Genomic DNA, 24,874 nt, shown 5'->3' on the forward strand with positions numbered 1-24,874 from the left:
ACAGGTTTATGACATTTAAGACTCGAATATATGTTTGTGGAAAATGTTTGACCCGTGTTTTCTCTGCTGTTTCTTCACAGAAATCCTTTTCTCTGGTGTTGGAGGCTATGGACTTTGATAATGACACGTCAGAAACAGGTGAAGAAACACACACACACACACACTGTTACAAACATACATTTTCATGCATCAAATCTGCAGTTCCAAGGACCAACTTTATACATTTTTGTTGAACAATTTTTTCCTCATCATCATGAGGGTCTAGTTTTGTTTCAGCGTCTGTTTTGTCATCTTAATGACAAGCGTAGAATGTGAGATCTGCACAAGAGAAACAACAGAAAGTTTGGCCAAATGTTCCCTAACAGTCAGCCTCAGCAGGAGAAATTCAGCTTTGAAAATGTCTTCCCACTGAGCAGCAACTGTTCCGGCAGATTCTGTTCATTTGTCACATTTAACCAAATCTGTCAAAGGGAAAAAAGGCGAGGTTATTTTGCTGTGTTCAGTCCCGTTTTGGCTCTGAGGGGCACCGCTCTCCTCCTCTCACCAGGAAAACGTTGTCTTTTTTTTCACCAAGGCAAACAACAGTCCTTGTTTACAAGTGCTGTGGTTTGACATGGTAAAATCTCCTTTTTTTTTTCCCTCCCGTTGTGTCTGTGATCACACAAAGTGAGAGGGTCTTTTACTCTGTCCTTTTCATTTCCTGCTCTTTCTCCTCCTAATCTACCAAAGCTCCATGACAGGGGACCTGAGCTGCATACTATAAAGGCGTACAACACACATGTGAACACACACAGAGATGTAGACAGATGTTCATATGCCTTCCTCATTCCTGTCGTGCCACAGTCCTCCCTTTCATGCCTCCATCCTCTGCCTCCCTCGGAGAGGGGACCGCAGTGGTGTCCAGAAGATGCCTGAGATCATGGAGGAGTAAACGACACCTCCTTCTCCTCCTCATTCTGTTTGTGTCTCAGCTCCTTTTCCATTTCTCCTTCCTCCGTGTCCTGCAGCACGATTATTAGGTTTCACTTACATTTCATGCAGTTCTTCTCCTGAAGCTCTTTAAAGTCTTTTGCGTGCAATTTAAAGCCATGCTCTTCTCTGTTAGCGCAGCCTGACCCTGACACAGGTGTCCTGCAGCAGGAAAGACGGATTTATCAATCTGCTGATTTATCAAGCTGCTAATCCGAAAGGATTACCAAGCAGTCCTTGGAAATCGGGATGAAATATGACATTCTATGTAAACTGACGATGTCGCCTTTCCCGTAATTTTATGCAAATAAAATGTATCTGATGTCATTGAGCAGGAACACGCCGTTCCTGTGGATGATCCTGATTCCCAGTTCAATCTTAATCCCATCATTCAATTTCAGTGTCTCTAGTCCTAATAGGGTTTAACTCCCAAAAATGTCAGCAATTTCATATTTTTTAATATTATTCCGAAAGTTTATTTGAACATGTAGTCAACAAGGATAAAGAAAACATTCGAGAAAAAATCCTGATTTTTTTTTTTTACCAGATGAGCTTGAGTTGTTCAAGGGCAATATTTGCCTGTGCTTATCTGGCGAGGATTTTTATTATTATTATTATTTTATCCCTCTCCTTTATTCCTCCTATATTTAAATGATATGTTTATCTATGATATAACGGTCTTTTAGTATCCTCACTTTAAATTCTGAGCCTGTTTAGTTGAACACAAATGTGATTTACTCTCATGAATTGAAGAAAGACACACAACCCTTTTTTTTTTTAGTTTTTAAGTTTTGAAATGCCAAACTGAAATAGTTCATTTTTTCCAAATAGCTCTAATTTTCTTAGGTACACCTCATGATCTTTCATGGCACACTGAGGTGCCACATACCACTGGTTTAGAAACATCATATGCATGTACCAAACAAAAATGCAGAAAATAATTCTAATACATTTTATAATGATTCTTCACCTCGTTTTACCAGCGGATATGTTGCCGTTTCTCCATGACTCCAGTGCATTGACGTAACACTCAAAACCACAACCTCTGGAGAGAAAATGGAATCCAATATTAGGGCTGTAATAATACAGACCAGCTTCTCGATAAAACTAAAGACACTGCTTGTCACTTTTTTACGATGATGATGATAGGATCACTGGGACACGTCTTGGCACAACCTCCCTTTTGGCTCATTTCGTAGTTTTCAGAAGTGCGTTGATTTGTTAATATGTGATAGATAATGAAAAATGAAAAACATTTTCTGTCCAGCAGCGATGTCTCAGCAGGCGTGAGAAGCAACAAACCCACAGCTAACAGTCGACAGAAGCACAGAGTCACCCCTGGACTCCAGTTTAATCACTGAGTCCACCTGCTGGTATCATTCCTCCTGTGTGTGTTTGCTGCTCACGGTCTGTTTGCTTTTCTGTGAGGACGTGTTAATGCAGCAGCTCAGGACTATTACTGCTGTCATTTTTAATTTTCTCTCTATTTTTGTCCTCGTTTGCTGTTGTTCCAGCTCACTTGATCACCTTACAGAGGAACTCAGCCTCTTGTTATACCCCACTTCCCACTTCCTCAGCTCCGCCTGCCGCCCTCTCTGGGCTGGTGATAACGACGTTAGCCCGTCTGACCAGAGCCAGGGCCGTAAAATAAAGGGGGAAAAACACGAGGCGGTGATGTCGCGTGAAGAGCGTTTGGAAAACCCAGCACTTAGATTTGACTACAGAGCTAACAGTTTTACACTGACACACACACACACACACACACATACACATACGTGCTGGTATGTGTATGTGTTTGTGCCCCCCGTTTTCATTCCTTTGTGTCGAACCACAGTGATCTCATCTCTCCATCAGGCGTTATGAGTGTGTGTGTGTGTGTGTGCGTGTGTGTTAATAGCTGCTTCCCTTCCTCTTTGACTTAAACACACACACACACACCACTCTCCCTCTCTCCATTTTCTAAATTTTTAGGCTTCACTTCTTAAGTACACACATCTGTTTATTGGGACACACACACGCGTGCACACACACACACTATATTGTATTCACAATGCTTTGTGTTAATACTGCCTGTGAGTCGGGGGTGACGCTGCCTCTGGGAAATCCCCTCAGGGGGTCAGGAGCTCTGGTCACTGCCCTGGGCCTCATCCCTTGTCCCCTGTGCTATTCTGTCTACCCTTCCTCCCCCCTCCCCTCCTCCCCCCTCCTCCCTCCTCATGACATCACCACTGTCTTTGTTAGCACTGCCACAAAGAGGGCAATGTTTGCCCCACCGTCACTCTCTGACTGCCCTCAGCTCACACTGCTCAGCAGTACAGACTGAGAGGGTTGAGGAAGTGAGGAACTGAGAAGGGAAATGAAAGGTTGTAGTGAAAGGACACAGAGGTCATTGGCTAGTCTGACACTGAGACTGACATTCTCTTCAGGCATATAAACTGTATGTCCTTAAAATATCACAGGACACACAGTCAGTTGCTGTATCCATCAGTACTGTCACTGGAACAGTGACACACGAATAGCACGAAAGGAAGTGACGTTCCCTCAGGTGCTGTGGGAACCGGCAGTAACACTGAACTCTCCGATGGGTTTTAATCGTTTTCACTTCATTATTTTGGGTTAACAGTCGTTCACATTAGTGCTGTTTGTGGCCGCGGGCTCTTGTTTTCATTAGAGAGGCTGTAAAGGCCTCATGACGTGCTGTCATCAGCGTAAGGATGGTGACAAAAATGAAAGAGAAGGTTTAGATCATATGTGTCCAACTCAGGGCCCGCGGTCCAAATGCGGCCCGCCAAGTCATTTTGCGTGGCCCACTGGAGCTTAAAAAAGTTAAATTACCTGCTTCCGTGCTGCTGAGTTTCTTAACTTGACAAAAATATATTTCACAGAGCAGTGAACAATATTTGATACTGAAACCTGTATTAATACACTATGACTGGTTGTGGTGTGTTGTACCAAATTGCTGAGTGAATGAGTTGATGGTTTGAATGCAGAGGACACATTTCAAATGTACAACGACGATAAAGGAGATTCCTCTTCCTCTTCCTCTTCCTCTTCCTCTTCTTCTTCTTCTTTTTCTTCTAATCACTTTTCTCTATCTAATTCTTCCCCTCTCTCTCCTCTCAGGCCAGTTGATTGAGCGAGTTCTGCTCTCCTCCATGTTGAACCCCAGTGAACAGTGGCAGACGTATCGTCACCACGGGCGGATTCTCAGCCTGGAATATCGTCTCCGCTTCCGTTGTGACTCCAACTACTACGGACCGTTCTGTAACAAGTTCTGCCGGTCCCGCGACGACTTCTTCGGCCATTTTAACTGTGACCACAGCGGCTCCAAGGTCTGCATGGACGGTTGGACCGGGCATGAGTGCAAAGATGGTGAGGGAGTGAATAATATTTCAAAATGTAAAAGACAAAAATGCCTTGATTGATTTCGATCTGGAATTTATTTTAATAGAATTTTTCTCTAAATTCCAATCTATTTGTAAGAACACCGTGTCCTGCTCAGATCATATTTATAACCAACAAAATAAATCACCAGTTTTTTTTTCTAAAGGCCAGAAAGCTTTTCTCGTTTTCTCATCAATGGTCTTGGCCTGAATTCAAGTCCCTGAAAATTAGGAAATGTTTTTCAATCCTCAAAGGTGGAGGTGGGGGGGTTTCCTCTTCAGTATTTCTTTCCAGGGATTCCAAAAAGGTTTTCCATGATTATGACTTTCTCTTCCTGTCTATTGTTGCCCCATGAAGCGTCTAAAAACGACCGTTTAATGAACTACCTCGGGCCTCTTCTCTCTGCGGTACACGTGTACATCTAAGCCTCGGCACTCGAGCATTAATGCAAAGGTTACGTCTGTCTGAAAATGACGGGAAAAAGCCTTTTACAAAAATAGAATGTTCAGTTATTCAGTAAGAAGAACACGGAACGCCATCGGGACTGTACTGAAAGGGCTGTCCGTGACTCATCAGCTGGACGCCCTCGCTGCGTGACCTCGGACTTCTGCCATCAGGTTGCGATGGTAAAAGTGAGTGGAGGAAACCGGAGTGGGAACCATGGGAACCCCTGAAGGACACACGGCTAGTTAAGGGACATCCTGCAAACCCTGCCCATCCCGGCCTGACTCACTTCATCTGGCTTCCTCCTCAGCAGGTTGCTGATTGGGCTGCGGAGAAGCAGGAAGTTGATAAATGAACAGGGTCCGTGTGTTAGCCCCCTGCAGGTTAATGGCTGTGATGAGGTTCAGGGGGTTTTCAGGCTGAGCCAACTTTAGCTGCAGCCTCTGATTAGCTCTGCAGTCAAAGTAAAAATATCTGAAATGTAATATTTTTCTATTTTACATTGGTGATAATCAGAAGAACGTGACACCAGTATTTTAGAACACCAATATTTAGAGATCCTCTTGAAACCTTAGAGTTCTAAATCTGTGTATATTTGTGTGTGTGTGTGTTGTTCACAGCTGTGTGTCGACAGGGATGTCATCAGTCTCACGGCTTCTGCACCGAACCTGGAGAATGCAAGTGAGTCAGACAACTCTTTAAATTTATCAAAAAAACAAAAACAAAATCCCATTACCTCTGAATCCTAATCTTTACTCCGCGCTGTTCCAAAAAGGAACAATAACCAATGTCAAAGCTTCGGCTCGTTAATCACTCCTCGCAGAATAAGCCCTGATTGGATCGCCGTGCTGCAGGTTAGAAAAATACTGTAGACAAAAATCCATTGACGTGAAGTCCGCAGTAATTTACTGAACCATCTATGATTCACGGTCAGCGGCCAATTCCTCCTGGAGCAGCTAAAATGTGATATTGATTGGCTGTGGTGTGGTTGGAGCGCGGGGTTGTTTTTCCCTTGAAAATGGGCTTGAAATCCAATGGAAGTCGGGCCAGTTGTGCCTTTGTCTGTTTCTTCATCAAGGGAAAGTTTCACTGTGACATTTACCACCGCAGCAGTCCATCACTTAGAGGAGACAAGACACACACACACCCTGAACACTTACCAGAAAAACACCATTCTAATGACCACAATAACACAAAAGGCTTAAACTCAACCCTCCACTGTCATTCAGAAACAATTATTCTCAGGTAATTATGTAATTAAGTTTTCACAAGGGGGAAAGTTTTTTTTTGTAAAATTTAAAAAAATAATTTTTAATTCTTTATTTTTAAATTAAATACAGTTTATATAACACACAGGGCCACCAGTATGGGGCGAGGGGATACAAACAGGCTATTTATTGAAAAGTAGAGATCAGGTGCGGGGGGGGGGGGGGAGACAAGAGGGTCAGCTGACCTGAAACCCCAATCAAATCTTTGCTGACCCCTCCCTGCTGCAGGTGTCATTACGGCTGGAAGGGCCCCCTGTGTGACCAGTGTGAGACGTTCCCTGGCTGTGTCTATGGAAGCTGCAGCGAGCCCTGGCAGTGTGTGTGCGACGTCAACTGGGGAGGACTGCTGTGTGACAAAGGTCAGACACGTATCGTTGTTATTTGTCCGTAAAAAAAACAAAGAGTTTAAAATCGTACGTTTCTGTGTATCTGTTTAATTGAACATCAGAAATGTTTAATCGTTTAAATTTAAAAACACATAAGCTTCATCAAATATCTATCGCCATTGTTTTTTTGGCACTCTCAATTGACCATGGGTGTGAATGGAAATCTGAATGGCAAAGTCTGTTGTGATTGGCTGGAGCTCCTGCTAAAGAGGATGAAATGTTGGTAGACGAATCATTAAATTAGATCAAATTAAATTAGAGATTTTGATTTTTTCTTATCTGGTAATCCACCATGGACATGTTAACGGAGACAATGAAATCGGTCATGTCCAGTTATTTTATTTCTAAGAAAACTGTGGCGATTGCTAATTGTCACATCAGCGCCAATTTGTAGTAAAGATCTTCTCAGCATAAATAACAGCATCCTGATCACCTGCTTTGCTGTAACCAATCAATGAATCAATCAGTCTACCAATATTTATTGAAGTGGTTCCTTAAAAACAATCAAGAAATAAAATTGGTTAAAAAAGAGTAACACAGTAAAGTCAAAAATGCTTGCTGTCACTGGCATTTTTGTCATTCTTATCAACTGTCGTAATTGGCTGTTTACCGTAAGTACAACAATACTGTGTTTACCCAGTGAGTAATCCAGTAAATAATACGTCCACAGTGTATCATTTGTCACCAGTGTGTGAAAAAAGAAAAGTTTACACAGTTAATTTTTGGTGAGGCGTTTTCTCGCCCCACCTTCTAATGCTCTGTTTGGAATAAGACAATCTGCCCTCTGGGGGTTTTCACGCTGCACTCTGACTACATTTCCCACCACGCTGAAGCAGGGCGCTCCTCACACATTATCCCTGAGTACAGCTGATCACCTCCCACCTCTGTCCGAGTGTGGGAGCCGCATGGGATCTTTTGGAGCGAGCGAATGCCCACGGGAGAGTGTATTGTGCAGCAGAAAGGTGATAGTCTTGGGTACGGTGAATGCTGGGCTGGGCTGGGCGCTGGGAGCTAGGTGGGGTCCCTGAGAGCTACTTCAGAGTGTGTGAGTGTGTGTGTGTGTGTGTGTGTGTTCAGATAACAGGTTTAAAGAGTCCTGCTGAGACAAAGGAGACTGTGGGCACGGAGGTGATTGTTAGAAGATACAAAGCTTTAATCAGCCACAACACAGGAGGCAACAGGCCCTGCAGCTACCACCCAACACAGGCAGTACACTCACGGGGCTGAACACTGGCAGGACTCTGTGCCGCTCCTGGTTCACTAACTCACCTTTGAACCGGCCGCCGCATTCAGAAAGAAAAAAATAACAGGTTTGGAACCTGTGGAGTTGGTTCTCAAGGGAACCAAGAAATACCTGGTTCTCCCCTGAGAACCATGACATCATCAGTGTGCGTGTGTCGGATTCTATGTAAAAAAAAAAATCAGTAAACAAAAATTAAAGTGATTTTAAATTCTGACTGCACTGTATACCCATCACTCATTGTTGCTATAATACACACGTTGTCATTTATACGCACTGCTGGAAAAAACGTTGCAGTTTCACTGAAGCGCCTCAGGCTTCAAACTCAACTCCCAGCATTTGTTGTGCCCGCTGTCACTACACTGACCCACAGTACTGACTAATATACTCCAGATACTCCATGGAAATACATTTTGAGCTGTACTTTTGCATAAAGTTCTTGACATATTTCCATATTATTAGTTTCATCTTTTGAACCAGTCACGAATAAAAACAGGTGTGAAACACAAACGTCCGCCTCCCCTTTTTTTTTCATATGTATGAATGTGAATTTATCTCAGTTATTCATGATTAATCACGATTAATCAGGACAAATTGTGATCAATAATTATTTTGATTGATCATATTGAAATTTTACATTTTTACCAGCGCTGGTTATTTAATGAAACTCCTTCACTGTTTCAGATCTGAACTACTGTGGAACACACACACCCTGCAGGAACGGTGGAACCTGCACCAACACAGAACCGAACGAGTACAAGTGTGAATGTCAGGAAGGATTTAAAGGACGGAACTGTGACATAGGTGAGTGTGGGAGTTTAACCACCGCGGTTAAACTCTGTTAAACTCTGTTAAACCCCCCAGAGGTTAATTAACCACCACGGTTATTTCAGATCAGATGTTCACACTGGTCCCATGACTTAGTTTAAATATCGTGCTCGATTATCTGAGTACAACAATGTTGTTTTTATTTATTAAATCCCAACTTATAATATTTTCCACAAGAGCAAAAAACAGAGCCTCTTCAACGCTGTTTTTTTTTTATTTATGCAGCAGCTGGTGACCATACTGCCACCAAACAGGATTTTTTTTTTACTAATGAAATGTATTTCTAACCCTACATATCCTGATGATTAATAACAAAAAGAACAAATTAGTTGTACATAGAAAAACTAAGCAAAGGTTCAAATCAGAATGGGTAGAATTTGCCTCATTTACAAAAGGAAAAAAAAAAGAGTCCCTCATTCGTCCAGCACGGGCTGCCACCGGAGGCACTATTAACAACGTGGTTCCTCTGGGGGCTGGAACACTCCATGTCTCCGTGTTAAACAAGCGTTTTGACGGGCCGTTTAATGAGGCTAATGTGTGTGCGTCTCTGCTCTGTCCATGTTGCGTCGGCGGCTGACAGTGGAACACGCGTGTTTGTCGTCCCCCTGTGTGAACGGAGGCACCTGTGTGGAAGACCCCACAGGCTTCAGCTGCATCTGTGCCGATGGCTGGACCGGAAACACCTGCTCCGATGGTGACTGTCACAATCACACACACACACAGACAAACACACAGACAAAGGGACATTGTCTGTGATTAGCTGTTATTGGACAGAGGCCAGTGAGGGGCTTTAATCAGTCCAATAGAGGAAGTGAGATCAGTCCAAACACAGGCAGTATCAACAGTAATCACTGATGTCTCATCCTCTGTCTAGGTCTCGCTCTGTACCTCCTCACATTTCTTTTTCGGTTGGTAGTGTTGGACTGTGTAGAGCATATGTGTCAAACTCAAGGCCCGGGGGCCAAATGCGGCCCACCAAGCCGTTTTGTGTGGCCCACGGGACCTGAGAAATTAAATCAAATAATAATCAGTTGCAGAAACATGTATTAGTCTGTATTGGACTAGTTACATCTATACCAGTGGTCCTCAACCTTTGTTGTTCCAAGGTCTGAGCATCAAAGGATCATTCAAATTTCAAAATAAAACATCTTTTTGTTTGTATCAGAGTCTGAATGACCTATTATTTTGAAACATTGCCAGATTCTCTTTAACTAAAGAAAGAAAATGGATATGACTGGATTTTCTTTGAATGGACTAAAGTAGTTAAAGTTGAGTACATTTTTTCACTGTGTCCCACTGTGGCCTGGTACCAAATGACTAATGGACTAGCACTGGTCCGCAGACCCAGGGTTGGGGACCCCTGATCTATACAGTCTTCCATTTACAACCGGCCCTTCAAGGGGAACTGTACTGCTGATGTGGCCCCCGGTGAAAATGAGTTTGACACCGCTGGCATAGAGAACTTGGTATTCACATGTATAGGAATGGATTTGCATAGACAAAGAAAATGTGTTGACACCCAAACCTTTACCTTGGCCCACACAGTGGCAGATGTTGGTACAACACTTCATCACTGGTGATCTTTCTGTATGGAGTTTACATGTTCTCCCTGGTCCTCTGACTTCCTCTGACCATGGGTATGAATGTGAGTGTGATCGGTTGTTGGTCTCTATGTGTGGCCCTGCGATGGACCAGTGAACAGGGTGTGTCCCGCCCTCGCCCGTAGATAACTGGGATCGGCTCCAGTGCCCAGTGTAGATAATGAATGTTTTTGTCTCTGATTATGTGACTGATTTAAAAATCAGTTCCAAATCAACTACTATTTATGAGAAAAGCATGAACATTAAAAAAACTGGATCTGGTTTTAGATCTTCTGCTCATGGATAAAGTCAAATGCCTCCAACTCCAACCAGAAAAAAAAAAAGAAAAGAAAATTCAGACTGTTAATCACACGGGAGAAAACGTTTGTAGCAACATCCGCTTCCCTGTGTTCATGGGAGAAAAGTTTAAGTGAGGCATCAACCAATTTCACGAATGTCATTTAATCAGAATGTGTTTGTGCTGTGAGGAAACTGATAGCGATGCGCAGGATAGAGACAATATACAGTGCTGGTGAAAAAGGAAATTACATGTTGTCGTTGGCCTTTGTTTGTTTGCAGCACTTTGAACCACATCAGAATGTGTTTTCCTAAAATTTGCAAAGATAGACTGTGTCACTTTGGTTATTTTTAGCCATTCTGGTGTAACTGACAAAACACCAGAAACAGTGTCATCGTCTCCAGGCTTGACCCGGGATAGAAAGATTTTTATTTGCTGTAAATCTGTTTACAAGCATTGAAAAACTGTGAATTTAATGTTATTATATGGTGGTTTTTTCAAAGCCTTCAGAGAGGTAACATTTCTCATTCCTTTCATTTTTAATTTCCTACCAAACCACCAGTGAATCTCCTGATGCCATTTTAAACATTATTCAAAAGTGGCTTTTTTCATTTTCTATCACAAAAATATTAATAATATTAATAATCATTTTTAGACATTTTTAATAATAAACAGAAAAATGATGAATATTTTCTTGACAGTCATTAAATTTAAACCACTTAACAAATATTCACTTGCAATTTACAGTTCTTTCAGAAAAAGTCTGCTTTGTTGTTCTCAGGTTTGTGGTAGTCTATAGAGGAGTGGGAGTGTAAGAGCTCTGCTCTGAATCTTAGCTGTTACCAGGACAGAGAAACCTCAGTTCTTGTAGCTGTACCTCACAGACGGTGAGTCACAGAGTCGGTCCTTGATTTTCAGGATTTACAGGATCTTCTGTCTAACGTGACTGACTAACGGGTGTTATTTGATCAGTATTAGTTGACAGGTTAGTTGACATTCAACAGTCTGTAGAGGTGGATTTGGAAGTCTTTTTCTTGGAATTTCTTTCTGTTGTTGTTTTTTTTTTGCTGCCTGTTACTTCTGAGTCGCCACAGCAGTGATGGGCTCCATCATGTGACCTGTGTTTGTGCGTGACAGTGGTGACAGGTGAGCTCCGGTCACCCGGGCTACGGCCTGTCACAGTTGTTGTTGTCTGTATCAACAATCCCCATCCTCTGCTTTTTTACCTCCGTCACCATAAACATCAGCAGAGCAGTTTGGTTGACGGCTTGTAAACACTTTGACAAAACACGTTTATTTTTTGCTCCGGTTAGTCACTCTTGTTTTTTGTTGCCTAAGTGCCAGTTTATCTCTGTCTGTATATGTGTTGTGGTGATGGGAGGGGGGAGAACACAGCGAGAGGATTGTGAGACTTGCTGGGAATGACAACCAAAACCACAACACAGACAACAGAGCTCTGTTATCAAGACTGGATTTATGTGTGTGTGTGTGTGTGTGTGTGTGCTGTATATTCTAATATGAACATTAATTAAAGGCTGCTCTCTGCAGTGATTTCTCTGCTATAGATTAGGGAGAAGTCCTCCACTTTTGTGGAAACACTCATGCATGGAAAATGTCATTAGAGTCGTGCCACGGACATATATATATATATACTGTATAAGAGATGTTACGAAACACATCACCAATGACATACATGTTCAATGGGAAGCTATGCAGGGGTAAGCACCACACTGTGTTCCCAGTGTCTGCGCTGTTTTCCCCTGTTTCCTTATATGTTTTTAATTCTTTGACAAAGCGGCGGATTTAGGCGTGGCGCCGCTGTTTTGCTATTTCTATTTAAACCCACGTCTTTTATTTACTGCCATCCTTCCTCCCTTCCTTGATTTAAATTCACCAGTTTCCGCTCTGGGAAACGTTTGAGGTGTCGGGCCATGAATGTGCAGCAGATGATTGTTTTTTATCAGTGTTTGCCCAGAAAGCAGAGCAGCAGAGCAGAGAGTGAGAAGACGAGCCGACACGTGGTGAAGACACATTTACATGCATTAAAAAAAACCTCCTTCTGTCATAAAATGTTTTCCTCTTTCTCTCTCAGCTGTGAGGCAGTGTGATCGAAACCCCTGTGGACGCGGAGCGACGTGTGAGGACGCTCCTGGAGGATATCGGTGTGTCTGCCCCCCTGGTTGGTCGGGCAGGACATGTCAGTTAGGTCAGTGGGTGTGGGACTTTATCATCCGTAACTTCTGTGTGTTTTTTACGTCATAAAGTAATAGTAGTAGTAGTAGTAGTAAAAAGATACAAATATATTCAAGATGAAAAATACCTGAGGGATGCAAAAAAAAAAAAGAATTGCATGAAGTAGACTCTTTGTAATCAATGACAGTACATTTTTATGAAATAGCAATATCTGACACAATAAGCAAATTCACAGATCAAATATCACTGCATTCATAAAAAAATTGATTCGCCAGCAGGAGCAGTATTTTTGGAGTAGTGCTATTGATTCACTGAAGGGCAATTTGCATTTGAAGGTACAAATTTTAAAGCCAAAAAAAAAAAGGAGTCAGCGACAGGTTTATTCTCCCATAAACTCAGCCTGACTCTGATCAGTATTCTGTAAAAGCAGCATCACTGCGTCGCTGGTTCATACTGACAAGTCTGATCCCAGAGGGTTAATGTGTTAGACGGTGTATCGGGGGTGTGGTGTATATGGTGTACACAGTGGCTGGGGGTTAAAAAGTGAGATATACGTCACACTGACAGTCTGGCCTGCTCCTCTGTGTTACAGTGATATGTCACTCTGACACTTGATAATCCCCCACAGTTCCACATCACCGGTCACTGGCTCATAGTATATTACTACACACACAAGTCATGAAGTACTACACATTTTTACCCCCAGTTATAAAACTCTTAGTAGTCTGTGTTGAAGCAGAACCAGTTGATGTTCTGGATCAGGGGTGTCAAACTAATTTCCACCAGGGGGCCACATCACCAATACAGTTCCCCTTGAGGGGCTGGTTGTAACTGGAAAACTGTATAGATCAGGGGTCCCTAACCCCCGGTCTGCGGACCAGTACCAGTCCATAGGTCATTTGGTACTGGGCCACAATGGGACACAGTGAAAAAATATACTTCATTTTTTTACTAATTTACTTCATTCAAAGAAAGTCCAATTATATCCATTTTCTTTATTTAAAGATAATCTGGAAATATTTTAAGATAATAGGTCACAGGTAACAGGTGGTCATCTCAACACAGACAGGATTCTTAAACTACATGTGTACAAACTGCCACATTTAAATATATATTTAATATTTAAGGTGGAACTTGGTGATGTGGCGAGCCGCTGCAGTTGAAGGCAACGATGACATCACCTCAAAACACACTTGTACTTTTATTACACGCCATACGGCTTTAAAGTCTTGTTCTTCTTGTTCCCGACACACACACACACACACACACACACACACACAGATGAATGTAAACAGACCTCTCACCTGCGGTGACGGGCTTAGATTACCTATAACTGGCTGACTAGCTCCTCTCTTCTAATCTTCGTCCTCCGCCGTCAGCACCTGAGGGGACTCGCTGTAGTCTTTCACACTCCCCAAAACAACGGACTGTGGGAATAAACACCTGTAAACTGATCTGAAGCACCGGTGAATGTTAGTAAATAAGAGAAAAGGTTATCTGTTAAAGAATGTTCAAGGCCTGTAGGAGATTTTCAGATGTTTCATCGTTAGTTCACACTGACTGGGGTAGTTGAACGAAGACTTTCCTTTCAAACCTTTCGATTTTAAAGTTCAGTTGTTGACCTTGACTGAGGTCACTTTAATCGCGGTCTAATTTATTCTTACTTATACATCTTAGTTCCTGAACAAAAGGGACAAGTCCAGTGATTAGGAGGTTTGATCGGAAGCGTCTGATCCCAGAGCAGATGCTTCAGGGACAGGACTCTTTAATTGTCTTTAAAACAATCACAGTCAGTCAGATGTGAGTTCGGTTGTTATCTTAACTGATTGGCAAATGTACAAATGTTGCTTCTCCTTCTAACCTCTGTCCTCTGTCTGTCTTTATGTCTTTGTTCCTTCAGACACCAACGAGTGTGAAATAAATATCTGTGTCCACGCCCGCTCCTGTCGCAACCTGATCGGTGGATACCTGTGTGATTGTCTTCCTGGATGGACAGGTCCTAACTGTGACATCAGTGAGTATGGAGGAAAGGAGGGGGGGAGGAGTGGAGGGAAAGGAAAGGAAAGGAAAGGACAGGAAAGGAAAGGAAAGGACAGGACAGGAAAGGACAGGAAAGGAAAGGACAGGAAAGGAAAGGACAGGAAAGGAAAGGACAGGAAAGGAAAGGAAAGGACAGGAAAGGAAAGGACAGGAAAGGAAAGGACAGGAAAGGAAAGGACAGGACAGGAAAGGAAAGGAAAGGACAGGAAAGGAAAGGAAAGGACAGGAAAGGAAAGGAAAGGACAGGAAAGGAAAGGAAAGGACAGGAAAGGAAAGGACAGGAAAGGAAAGGAAAGGACAGGACAGGACAGGAAAGGACAGGAAAGGAAAGGAAAGGAAAGAGAAAGGAGGGATGTGACAGGTAGAGCAGAACTAAAGGGAAGGAAAAAAACAGGAAACCAAGTCTCAAACAGAATGTATTTACATTCACCCTGTGACGTATGCCTGTCAGTCTGAATTTTATCTTCTTCTGTAGTTTGTTGTCTGCAGCATCAAAGTTCCACATCATGTCTTGTTGTGACAGTTTAATCAAATCCTCCTTCTGCCGTCTCTGCAGGGAACAGCAGCTGTCAGGGTGTGTGTCTGAACGGGGGACACTGTGAGGTAGGATCTCGGTCTGTCTGTGGACATTTCTGCTCCTGTCGTCTTTCTCTAATGTTTCTTCTTCTACTCTGTGGACATCTCTCTACACATCATTCATGGATCTGGTCCAGGGACTCTTTACAAGCATCATGTCTAACTGAACATACAAAGGAAATATCATTGAGGGATTGAGGTGTGCAGTATTAACCCTACCTCCTCTTCACCTACAGGATCAGATATCAGGGTCGCGCTGCAGGTGTTTGCCTGGTTTTTCAGGGAAATATTGCCAAAATGATCCAAATCCTTGCCACAGCACCCCCTGTCTAAATGGAGGACAGTGTGTGGAGAAAGATGGAAAGACTGCTTCCTGTATCTGCCACAAAGGATATACAGGAATCTTCTGTGAGGTAGGACGACCTTCACAGGGTCCAGTGATTATTGATTCAGCAGCTCAAACTTCAGCTGGAGGAAGTGTTTGACTTCCTTTCTTACATTTTTAGACTGTATTGGATTTGTGCAACCCCAACCCCTGCCCACAGGGGTCACCCTGTCATGTAACTGAAGGGAGGCACGTGTGTGGCTGTCCGGAGGGTTACTATGGAAGTCACTGCACAAACCTCAAAAGTCCCTGCATTGGTCAGCATTGTCCAGGTAAATATCCAGAAGTCTAAAAAAGATCACTTTAAAAAAAAAAAATCAGGTTTAAACAATCTGTTTTCTCTGGGTGTAGGTGCCATGTCTGACCCACCGTCAGGGGACATCAGCTTCTACATGATCCTGGTGGGTATCGGAGCCCTGGTCACCGTTTGTGGCTGCGCTGCCTGCGCCTTCATCCTTTCCCATCAACACAGAAAGAGGAAAAAGCAACAGGCCATACCACCAGAGGAAGGCATCAATAACCAGCGGGAGTTCGTCAACCTCATTAGAAACGTGGACCGTCCTGTTCCTTCCCTGTCCCCTGCCACAACCCTGATGCAACCGACGACCCCCGTTCCTGTCTCACGTTGCTACGAGGAGATTGAACTGACCCTGCCACCCTCCCCGGCCCCCTCTCACCCTTCACCGGCACTGAAACCAGTCCACGCTCCCAAACTGGACATTTCAAACCGAGACAGAGAAAAGTTGAACCGCTTTCACTACACAGACAACCAGGAACTGGAAGTCTGACTGGATACATTTGAAGTTCTGTTACTGCGGATTTTTTATATTTTCTTCTGCACTCTCTGACTCGCAGGGCCATGTGTCCAGGCCTTGAATCATAGTTGCAGTTTTGAAAATGAAGAGACCTTTTGACCATTGTGTGCTCAGATGGCCATTGGCAGACACTTAAGAAGCACGGGCTGCTAAGACTGGTTTCCAGGTCAAAGGTCTTACCCATATATTTCACTGGATGCAATCAGCACAGGTCAGATCACACCAGACTGGAAATAAGACAAGGTATCAACCCACAACTTCCACCGACCTTCAGAATAAAACAGAATAACCAACTCTGTCATTACTGCTATTGTAACTGCAGCAAAACTAAGTAGGACATAATAAAACAACAATAAAATAATTCAAAATATTTCAGAAAATATAAAAGAAACAAAAGTTACACAAGTGCTCTTCCACATGTGAGAGGCAAATTAAACTATCGTTTCTTAATTTCCTCTATACAGTCCATTTATCGCAGGATCTCGTGGTCTTGCATGCTTTCGGAATTATCGCGGAATCTTGAAATATCGCGCAAGTTCAGCTAGCTCGCTAGGCTCCGTGCCGCTCTGCAGCCATGACGCGCCACTGATGCACCCAGTGAAATATCAGGGTTACTGTGCTGATGCCTTTGGGCCTCTTTGGACGTCTGTTAGGAGCAGGAGGTGTATGAAGTTTGACTGAAGGACCCATCCAAACAGAGACACCCTGGAGTGCCTGAAAGGCTGTCACAAAGAGAGCGAGGATGGCCCCCTGTAGTATCCTCCCGACATGTGGACTGGTCCATGATGGTGTCTGACGGAAGACTCCATTTGACTTGAACTCTTGACAGTGAGAGCGCTGAGCGGATGTTTATTTAACTGTGTGTTTCTAAGTCTGGTTGTGTGTGAGAGAGAAAGAGTAAAGCAAAGGTGTGTGTAATGACTACAAGTGGTGAAAACAGGAAGAGAAGTTGCTATTTTATTTGAAATAAAGATAGAGTAAACATGGAGTGGATGCTCTGGAACTGAAGGCCCTTTAAAGACTGTCTATATGACTATACACTGTTGCCTGCATTGTCCCTGTAATACAGTATGTTGATGTATGATTTTTTTTCATACCTGAGTGTAAAATAGAGTTCTGTACATAAATATATTGTACATATTGTTGATCTTTTTGTACTGTGGTTTTGGTCTGAAATGATCTCTGTACTGCTTCGCCATAACTGTTCCGTTTGACTTTGTCTTTGGAGTAATCAGCACTGCTGGAAAGTAATAAAGGCCATTAACAACATATTTTGTATTGCCTATAATAATAACCCTTAGGGTTATGGACTATTTCTGCAGCAGGGAGATGTCAGTGCTGCAACAGAGACCATTCATGTGCTTTACACCGTTATGGGAGTAAATGTACATAACAAGAAAAAATTAACAACACCACCTGGTTAAACAGGCAGGTAGTAAATGTGCTAAATCTGACATTCTGAACATCCAAATTACAAACATTCCTATTTTATCTTCTTGTTTTTACATTACGAATATGTAATAATTCCTTTGCTAGAACATTTGCCCATCAAAGAAAGACACAATCTTTTATTTTATTTCATAAATTGCTATACATTTAGTATTGTATTTTAAAATATGACTGAATTTTGACTTACACTGCAAAAGTTTCAGTATTTGTTTCATTTTCTCTGGGCTCTTCAGTTTCCTACTGCATTGTTAAAGCATTAATATTCGGTATTGTGTGACATAAATTGACCTTTGGTTTGAATGGTGGTTTACTTCCATAAGTGGCTCTGTGATGACCCACATGTAGAGAGCCACGGTGTTTCTCTATCACCCTTCAAACATCAGACAGTGTTGGATAAAAGAATGTGCATACAAAGTTCTCAGATACACAATAATGCTAACAGTGTCGGACATGGACGACCAGGATTGATGGTAAACAACTGTGTTTGTAAGAAATATTTCAGAACTTTAGCGGTTGTTAGCATTGTCAATAAATTTGCTGATTGTTAATAGCAGATACATTTAGTAACAACAGGTTTCACAAAGCATCTATTTCAAGTTATGTGGGACAAAAGCTTAAGTCCCTTGCATGCAGCACAACTATGTCAGGCTGATTTAGGATGATAAATTTGCTGTGCAACAACAATGTGAGAAAGGAAGGGGTTTGTGTGTCAGGTCAGAGTAAAGTAACTGCCAGGTCACAGCAGCAACAATTAATGAGCAAATGGACGTTACAAATGTCAATATGGCCTGTGCAAACAGCCACAGCTTGGAAATGAGCACAGGCTTCCCGTCACCACCCTGGTTAAGAGGAAATGTAGGAAACAGAGTTCACTCACACATGCATTCACTGTTGCATACACCCGGACATGTATAGAACTATTCTACACCTGCAGTGAGGCCCAGGATGTCAGACCGCAGTTCATAAATAAATAAAAAAAGTTAACATGGCGATAACAGCATGTCACGTAGCAAATTATTCCAAAAAGGTTTAAAGTTTCCGAAAATCTAAAACAAAAAATAATAATAAAAAATACATAATAAACATTTTAGGTAATTGATTTTAAATGTCTTCTTACTATAAATGGTACCTTGCCGATAATAGGTACAAATTACTGTCCAGTTAGCTTAAAATAAGATGAATCATGCTGTAATGAAAGTGTAGTAACAATTATAAATAGCACGTATTTACAAATTTAAATTTCTATTCCAATTTGTCACTCTGTACAGAGGTCTACATATGTAGTCTAGCCTAAATCGCCATCTTGTGGCTACTAGGAGTACTCTAATTTAATTAATGGCAAAGGTTGGAAGTTAGCGCCCCCGTCTGGTTTTGTTTCAAACTGCATAGACCTACACTGAGTCCACGGTGGAGGCGTGTGAGTACTACGCTATCGCCGTATCGTCTCAGTCTGCGTTAAAACCTTATCAGTGTGTGTTGGTGCTCATTTAACAGGTAAGCGCAATGATTTATGGTTATGCATGGTTGTTGTATGTGCTATTTGATTGATGTTTATTATATTCTTATTCACACGTTTTTATCTAACGGTTCCGTTGCTTACATGCTAACAAACCCAAGCTAAAGCTAAAAGACTAGCAACATTGAAGCTAACAAGTGAACCAAACCCGACTTGTTCTGCGCATGTGCATGTGCGAAGCTACTTCCTTATTTCGGCGCCAGGGAAGTTTGTGCTGCCTTCAAGTGCCATTGGGATTTACTATGAAACGTTAAACTATTGTAATTAAAGCAGTTAAGCAAAAATTAACGGCAGTGATACTTCTCCACAACACTATTAGTAATGAAATTGATTTTTATTAACGGAGAAAGGAAATAAGAAAAGTCTGATTCTGCGAATGCACGTCTTGAGTGTAAACATACTGGCTTTTTCTAAGCTTTTGAATCTCACTGTCACTCATGGTTTTTCTAAAAATCTTGAAGTGATTTGGCACGATTGTAACGTACCTATACTTATGTTGTTTGTTTTGTTATTGAACATGATGTTGAACATGTTTCACTAATGTACCTTTATAAAAACTACCGTAACAGAATGTGGTCATACTCTTGCACATGCGTAGAACAAATCGGGTTTCTGGCACGGGTCGGGTATTGACAAGGCCCACCCTACGTGCGCAACAAACCAGGCCATGTGAATGCTAACGAATGTGTAGTTCAAGTTATAAACATTTTTGTTTCCACAAATTCTCTCCCGACTAAAGTAGAGGCACTATAATGCACTAAATGCGTATTTCCAAAAACAATGCTGTGGTGTAATTTGTCCAGCAGATGGTTCGGGATCACCAATTGCATTAGCTTCAGTCTATTTGTTCGACTCAGTCCGAATTAGTTTAAATAAGTGTTTATATGCAGTGAATTACTTGTCGCACATCCCATTACATCTGACACGCGTTTATAATGCTTAAAATACCTATTCCCTATATATGCATGTTGCCTATTCATGTGTCATTTAAAATGATGAAAGGATTATATCAGTCGTGTGTCAAACAGTTGAAGGTACAACATGTAATTAGTCGCATACAATTTTTGTTTTTTTAGTTTACGTTTTTTTTAGTTTACGGTATTATTGCTATCTTTGTCACAATAAACTGTATACAACACTCAGTCAGAGCTGTCAGCAGTCTTTGTGAATAAAACAGACCATAAATGGTTTACTTTTTGAATAAATAAGGCATGATGTCACTGAAGGTTTCCGCTGACTGAGGTAGCCAAAAGAGACATTCATGCAGATCAAATAACGTTTTCTAATAATTTTGTCTTTCTGAGGCTTTTGTTTCCAAACATAGTCTAACACTGCAGCTACATCCATCATCTGTTAGCTTGACCAAGGACAAAGTGAAGCACAACCTGATAATAAAGCAGTGATTTGGTGTCCACTGTATTTCTACATTGATTGGTTGTTGGGGGGTTAAATTAGCCACCTTCAGAAGCTGTTTCCTATGAACTCTTATACAGTTTTTCTCACTTTGTTCCTTTCTTTTTTTACTTGCCCTTTGCAGCAGCCGTGCCACGCCGCGCCCCCACCCCAAGCGGAGCCGTCATGTGGCAGGAGGCCCGCAAACATGAGCGAAAGCTCCGTGGCATGATGGTAGACTACAAGCGCCGAGGCGAGCGTCGGCGCGAATACTACGAGAAAATTGTATGAGATCATAACAGTTTATGTGGATATGTTTATTTGTTATAGATGAGCCTCTAAAATGTTAAATTAGTCAGCGCATGCTGCATTTATTGACATTTGTAAATGTTTAAATGGGAGATCAAAATACATGACTTCGTTACTGTCCAGTTCATAAATGGCTTTGGTTTTGTTTATACAGAAAAAAGATCCAGCCCAGTTCCTTCAGGTTCATGGTCGGGCCTACAAGATCCACCTGGATCCTGCTGTGGCACTAGCTGCCGAGAGCCCCATCAACATGTAAGATAACTACACCGCCCATAGAAATACTTGAACTAATGTGGGTTTACGATAATGTGTTCAAATATTTTTTCTGCAGGATGCCTTGGCAGGGAGATGCCAACAACATGATTGACAGGTTCGATGTCAGGGCTCATTTGGACTACATACCCACTTATACACCACCACTGCTCAGCACCACGTAAGTCGCAAAATCACTTTGGTTCAGTTGTCCTACAGTATAAATGGTGTGTCTTAGTCCTACACTAAAAAAATGGCATCACTTCCTGTTATTCCTGTTATTTATTATTCAGTAATAGAGGTCAGCGGTGAACAGAGGTCAAACAAATATTTTTTTCTTTTACATATTTGGAAATGGTGGAACAAACTTGTTTTTTTTTTCTTTTATATCATGGATAGCATCCAAGAGAACGAAATGGAGGAGAGAAGGTGTAATTATGAACGCTACAGGGGCCTCGTGCAGAATGACTTTGCCAACAGTGAGTATCATGAAACTTTTGGGTTAGAAAGCAAAAAAATAATCCCAGACCTACATTTACAGTGAATCCTCTTGTACATTAGATTGATTTCACGCTGCAATCACAGCCTGTTTAAGCCACTGTTTAGTGTTGCACATGTTCATTTTGTTCTCTGATGGCACACGAGCCTGTCCTCTGTGGATTTGAGGTGGTGTTGTCCTTTGTATCCCTAAACTCCCTGTTGTCCCTACAGTCTCCGAGGAGCAGTGTTTGTATCAGATCTACCTGGACGAGTTGTATGGTGGCCTGCAGAAACCAAATGAGGAGGAAAAAAAAAAGTAAGGCCTTCTGTTTTAAAATGCTTTTGGTAAAAAATCTTTGCATTGTCTTGAGCCATTACAAATCACTTTCCAACCGATTTCTTGACATCAAAATCTCTGGTGACTCCAGAGGCTTTGTTTCAGTTATCACAGCTGTCAATCAAGATGCGGCAGCTCAGATATTTTTATGAGCTGTATAGTATATGAACCTGATTTATAGTCATGAAGGTGAAATAATATAGTTGTTAAGGGTTGTGGCATTTCTAGACATTACGGGCAAATCCATTTGGATTCCAGGTGACCCTATGTAGGGTCATGACCCCAAGGTTGAATAACATCGCCTTAAATGGACACAATTGTTGACTTTTTTGTTTTTTTACAGACTTGCGGAGAAAAAGGCCACCATTGGTTACACATATGAGGACAGCACTGTGGCAGAGCCTGAGCCTCAGTCAGACAAAGACGAGGACAATTCAGAAAACAGTGAATCAGAAGAGGATGAGGGCATCCCTGATATTGGTGAGTTTTAAGTTAAAACGTTTACTGCACCCATCCACCAGCAGAAATGTTCTTATATTGTAATGTTTGAACTCAGCGCTTTTCTTTTGTATTATACTGACCTGTAATGAAATGAGAAATTGGTGGTGTTTTTAATAAAAGGTCTGTTTTCGGGGTGTTCTTGCAGATGTGGAGGTTGATGTTGATGAGTTGAACCAGGAGCAGGTGCTGGACATTAACAAAATGGCAACAACATATGGAATGGCTGAAGGGGACTTTGTCAGGTAACAAATGTGTCTCCAAATAAACGGGCCAGAAACATTAAAAGTGCAACTGGTAGCCTGTGCTTTAATTATTTAAATTAAGCCAATATCAAATTACAACTGCTCTGCTTCTCTCTGTTAAGACAAACATTGTTTTTTAATGCTGTCGTTGTTCCGGTTTATCAGAATGCTCAGGAAAGACAAGGAGGAAGTCGAGGCCATCAAAAATGCCAAAGCCCTGGAGGCAGAAAAGGCCATGTACTCTGTAAGATGCCACACTGACAATGTGCTTCTGTTTTCTGCAACTAAATATCTTCACGCTCTGTCTACAACATAGTCGAACACTCTGAGCTGATGTCAGAAGATTTGAACATATAAACTCAGTACAGTTTGTGAAGAAGAGAATTCAGTCCTAAAAACATTTATTAGATCATCAGAGAATTCAGATTCCCCTGTTTACCAGTTGGTCCACTTGAGGGACCCCAAGTACCGCCAGTGGTACAAATGCCATAATTTGAGAATGACTTTCATATAAATAAGAATGGGACAGAGCGATGCTGAGGAGGTGAAGCATTAGAATGTTTGTCAGAAATGTTCAGCTGTTTTCTGAAGTTCTTTAAAAATTAGACATGATACAGACATGATATTATAGCCTGAGCTTTTCATGAGTATGTGTGTGTTTGCAGGGCCGACGTTCGCGCAGACAAAGGAGGGAATTCAGGGAGAAGAGACTAAAAGGTAGACAGATCAGCCCACCAAGGTAAATTCATCTCTCAACATCTTCCTCACATTTGTCATTTGCAGGTGTGATCTCAGACTTCTCTCTGATTGTTTCATTTGTTTTATTAAAACCGTTTTGTTCACTCGCCTTCATTTCAGCTACGCCAGAAGAGACAGTCCAACGTATGATCCCTATAAAAGGTGAGTTAATACACATTGTTCTTTTTTTAATGATTCAATTTTTGATTGTTTGTTTGTTTTGCCTCATTGTTGTTTTTCTTTCTCAGACCGGAGTCAGAGTCTAGCTCTGAGTCACGGTCACGCTCTCGAACCCCGGGTCCGGAGAAGATTACCTTCATCACCAGTTTTGGAGGTAGTGATGATGAAGCTGTGGCAGCAACTCAAACGGCCGTCCCTCACTCTGGCCACGCCCCCTCCACCTTGCAGCAGCCTGCAGGTCATAGCAGGGGCTCCCGGTCGGTAACTTTCCCTCTCTCTGGCTTTTCTATGGTTATTTGCTCTTGCAAGAATCAATTTGAATTTGTTCACAGCTCTTGTAGCTCTTGTTTTTTTGGTTTGTTCTTTTGCTCTGTGAGGCAGCACTGTTCTCAAATAACCCACGTAGTCTTGCAAGTGAGAAGCAAATAGTTTCAGTTACACTGCATGTGTAAGCTAACGTGTATAATCGTCTTGAAGTTTGAGCATACATTTACTGGTTGATGACTTCAACAGGAAAACCCAGAAAACTAGTTCTATTCTATTTTTATTTTTCTGTAGACTATGAACCACCAACACTTTTCAACAAAGGCTAGTTGTTGATCTGTTCTCCATTCTTAAACACTGTCTTTGTTGTCCAGGAGACGCAGATCATCGTCCAGCCGCTCTCCTTCTTCCTCTTCGCGCTCCTCGTCACGCTCCTCCTCTCGCTCATCCTCCCGCTCACGTCGAGGACGACGAGGACGAGGAGGAAGGGACGGACGCCGTACCCGGAGCCACTCACGATCGAGGCGGCGTAGTAGGTCGCACTCCAGGGGTAGAGGAAACGGGGGAGCAGCTTACCGCAGGAGACGTGATCGATCGCAATCCCGGTCCAACGACAGAGACAGAGAGAGGGACAGAGACCGGGACAGGAAGCGATACTCGGCACGGAAGCGGTCAAGGTAACAATTCTCACCATTTCTGTTTTCAGTATTGAGGTTATGACTTTGTAATACATTTTTTTTTTTTTTTTTTTTTTTTAGGGCCCGTTTTAAATCGGGGCAAGGGGGGCGATCAAGGGGGGGGCGCCGGG

At 42.2% G+C, this 24,874-nt stretch overlaps 2 protein-coding genes across 3 annotated transcripts in view; both read left to right on the top strand.

Annotated features, from left to right (window-relative positions):
* Positions 1-17,675, top strand: part of LOC103378448 (protein jagged-1b) — a 39,388-nt gene extending 21,713 nt beyond the window's left edge. Inside the window, exons 3-14 of the mRNA XM_008309662.3 lie at positions 81-138; positions 4,093-4,341; positions 5,418-5,478; positions 6,294-6,424; positions 8,376-8,495; positions 9,100-9,213; positions 12,490-12,603; positions 14,491-14,604; positions 15,187-15,233; positions 15,443-15,619; positions 15,713-15,863; positions 15,943-17,675. Coding sequence (XP_008307884.1) covers positions 81-138; positions 4,093-4,341; positions 5,418-5,478; positions 6,294-6,424; positions 8,376-8,495; positions 9,100-9,213; positions 12,490-12,603; positions 14,491-14,604; positions 15,187-15,233; positions 15,443-15,619; positions 15,713-15,863; positions 15,943-16,379 — 1,773 coding nt within the window. The 3' untranslated portion in view covers positions 16,380-17,675. The remainder of the gene's footprint in view (positions 1-80; positions 139-4,092; positions 4,342-5,417; positions 5,479-6,293; positions 6,425-8,375; positions 8,496-9,099; positions 9,214-12,489; positions 12,604-14,490; positions 14,605-15,186; positions 15,234-15,442; positions 15,620-15,712; positions 15,864-15,942) is intronic.
* A 1,525-nt stretch (positions 17,676-19,200) lies between these two features.
* clasrp (CLK4-associating serine/arginine rich protein) overlaps positions 19,201-24,874 on the top strand; it is a 9,817-nt gene continuing 4,143 nt past the window's right edge. For both annotated transcript variants that reach the window (XR_001760012.2, XM_008309663.3), the window contains exons 1-13: positions 19,201-19,349; positions 20,909-21,048; positions 21,227-21,324; positions 21,404-21,505; positions 21,724-21,803; positions 22,036-22,120; positions 22,485-22,621; positions 22,788-22,884; positions 23,050-23,128; positions 23,550-23,623; positions 23,743-23,784; positions 23,871-24,059; positions 24,441-24,743. Coding sequence is in view for 1 of the 2 variants with exons in the window: in XM_008309663.3 (XP_008307885.1) it covers positions 20,950-21,048; positions 21,227-21,324; positions 21,404-21,505; positions 21,724-21,803; positions 22,036-22,120; positions 22,485-22,621; positions 22,788-22,884; positions 23,050-23,128; positions 23,550-23,623; positions 23,743-23,784; positions 23,871-24,059; positions 24,441-24,743 (1,385 nt within the window). In the remaining variant the exon portion in view is untranslated. The remainder of the gene's footprint in view (positions 19,350-20,908; positions 21,049-21,226; positions 21,325-21,403; positions 21,506-21,723; positions 21,804-22,035; positions 22,121-22,484; positions 22,622-22,787; positions 22,885-23,049; positions 23,129-23,549; positions 23,624-23,742; positions 23,785-23,870; positions 24,060-24,440; positions 24,744-24,874) is intronic.

Source organism: Cynoglossus semilaevis, chromosome 4, assembly GCF_000523025.1.
Source record: "Cynoglossus semilaevis isolate Cse_v1.0 chromosome 4, Cse_v1.0, whole genome shotgun sequence".
In the NCBI taxonomy this organism is placed as follows: Eukaryota; Metazoa; Chordata; class Actinopteri; order Pleuronectiformes; family Cynoglossidae; genus Cynoglossus; species Cynoglossus semilaevis.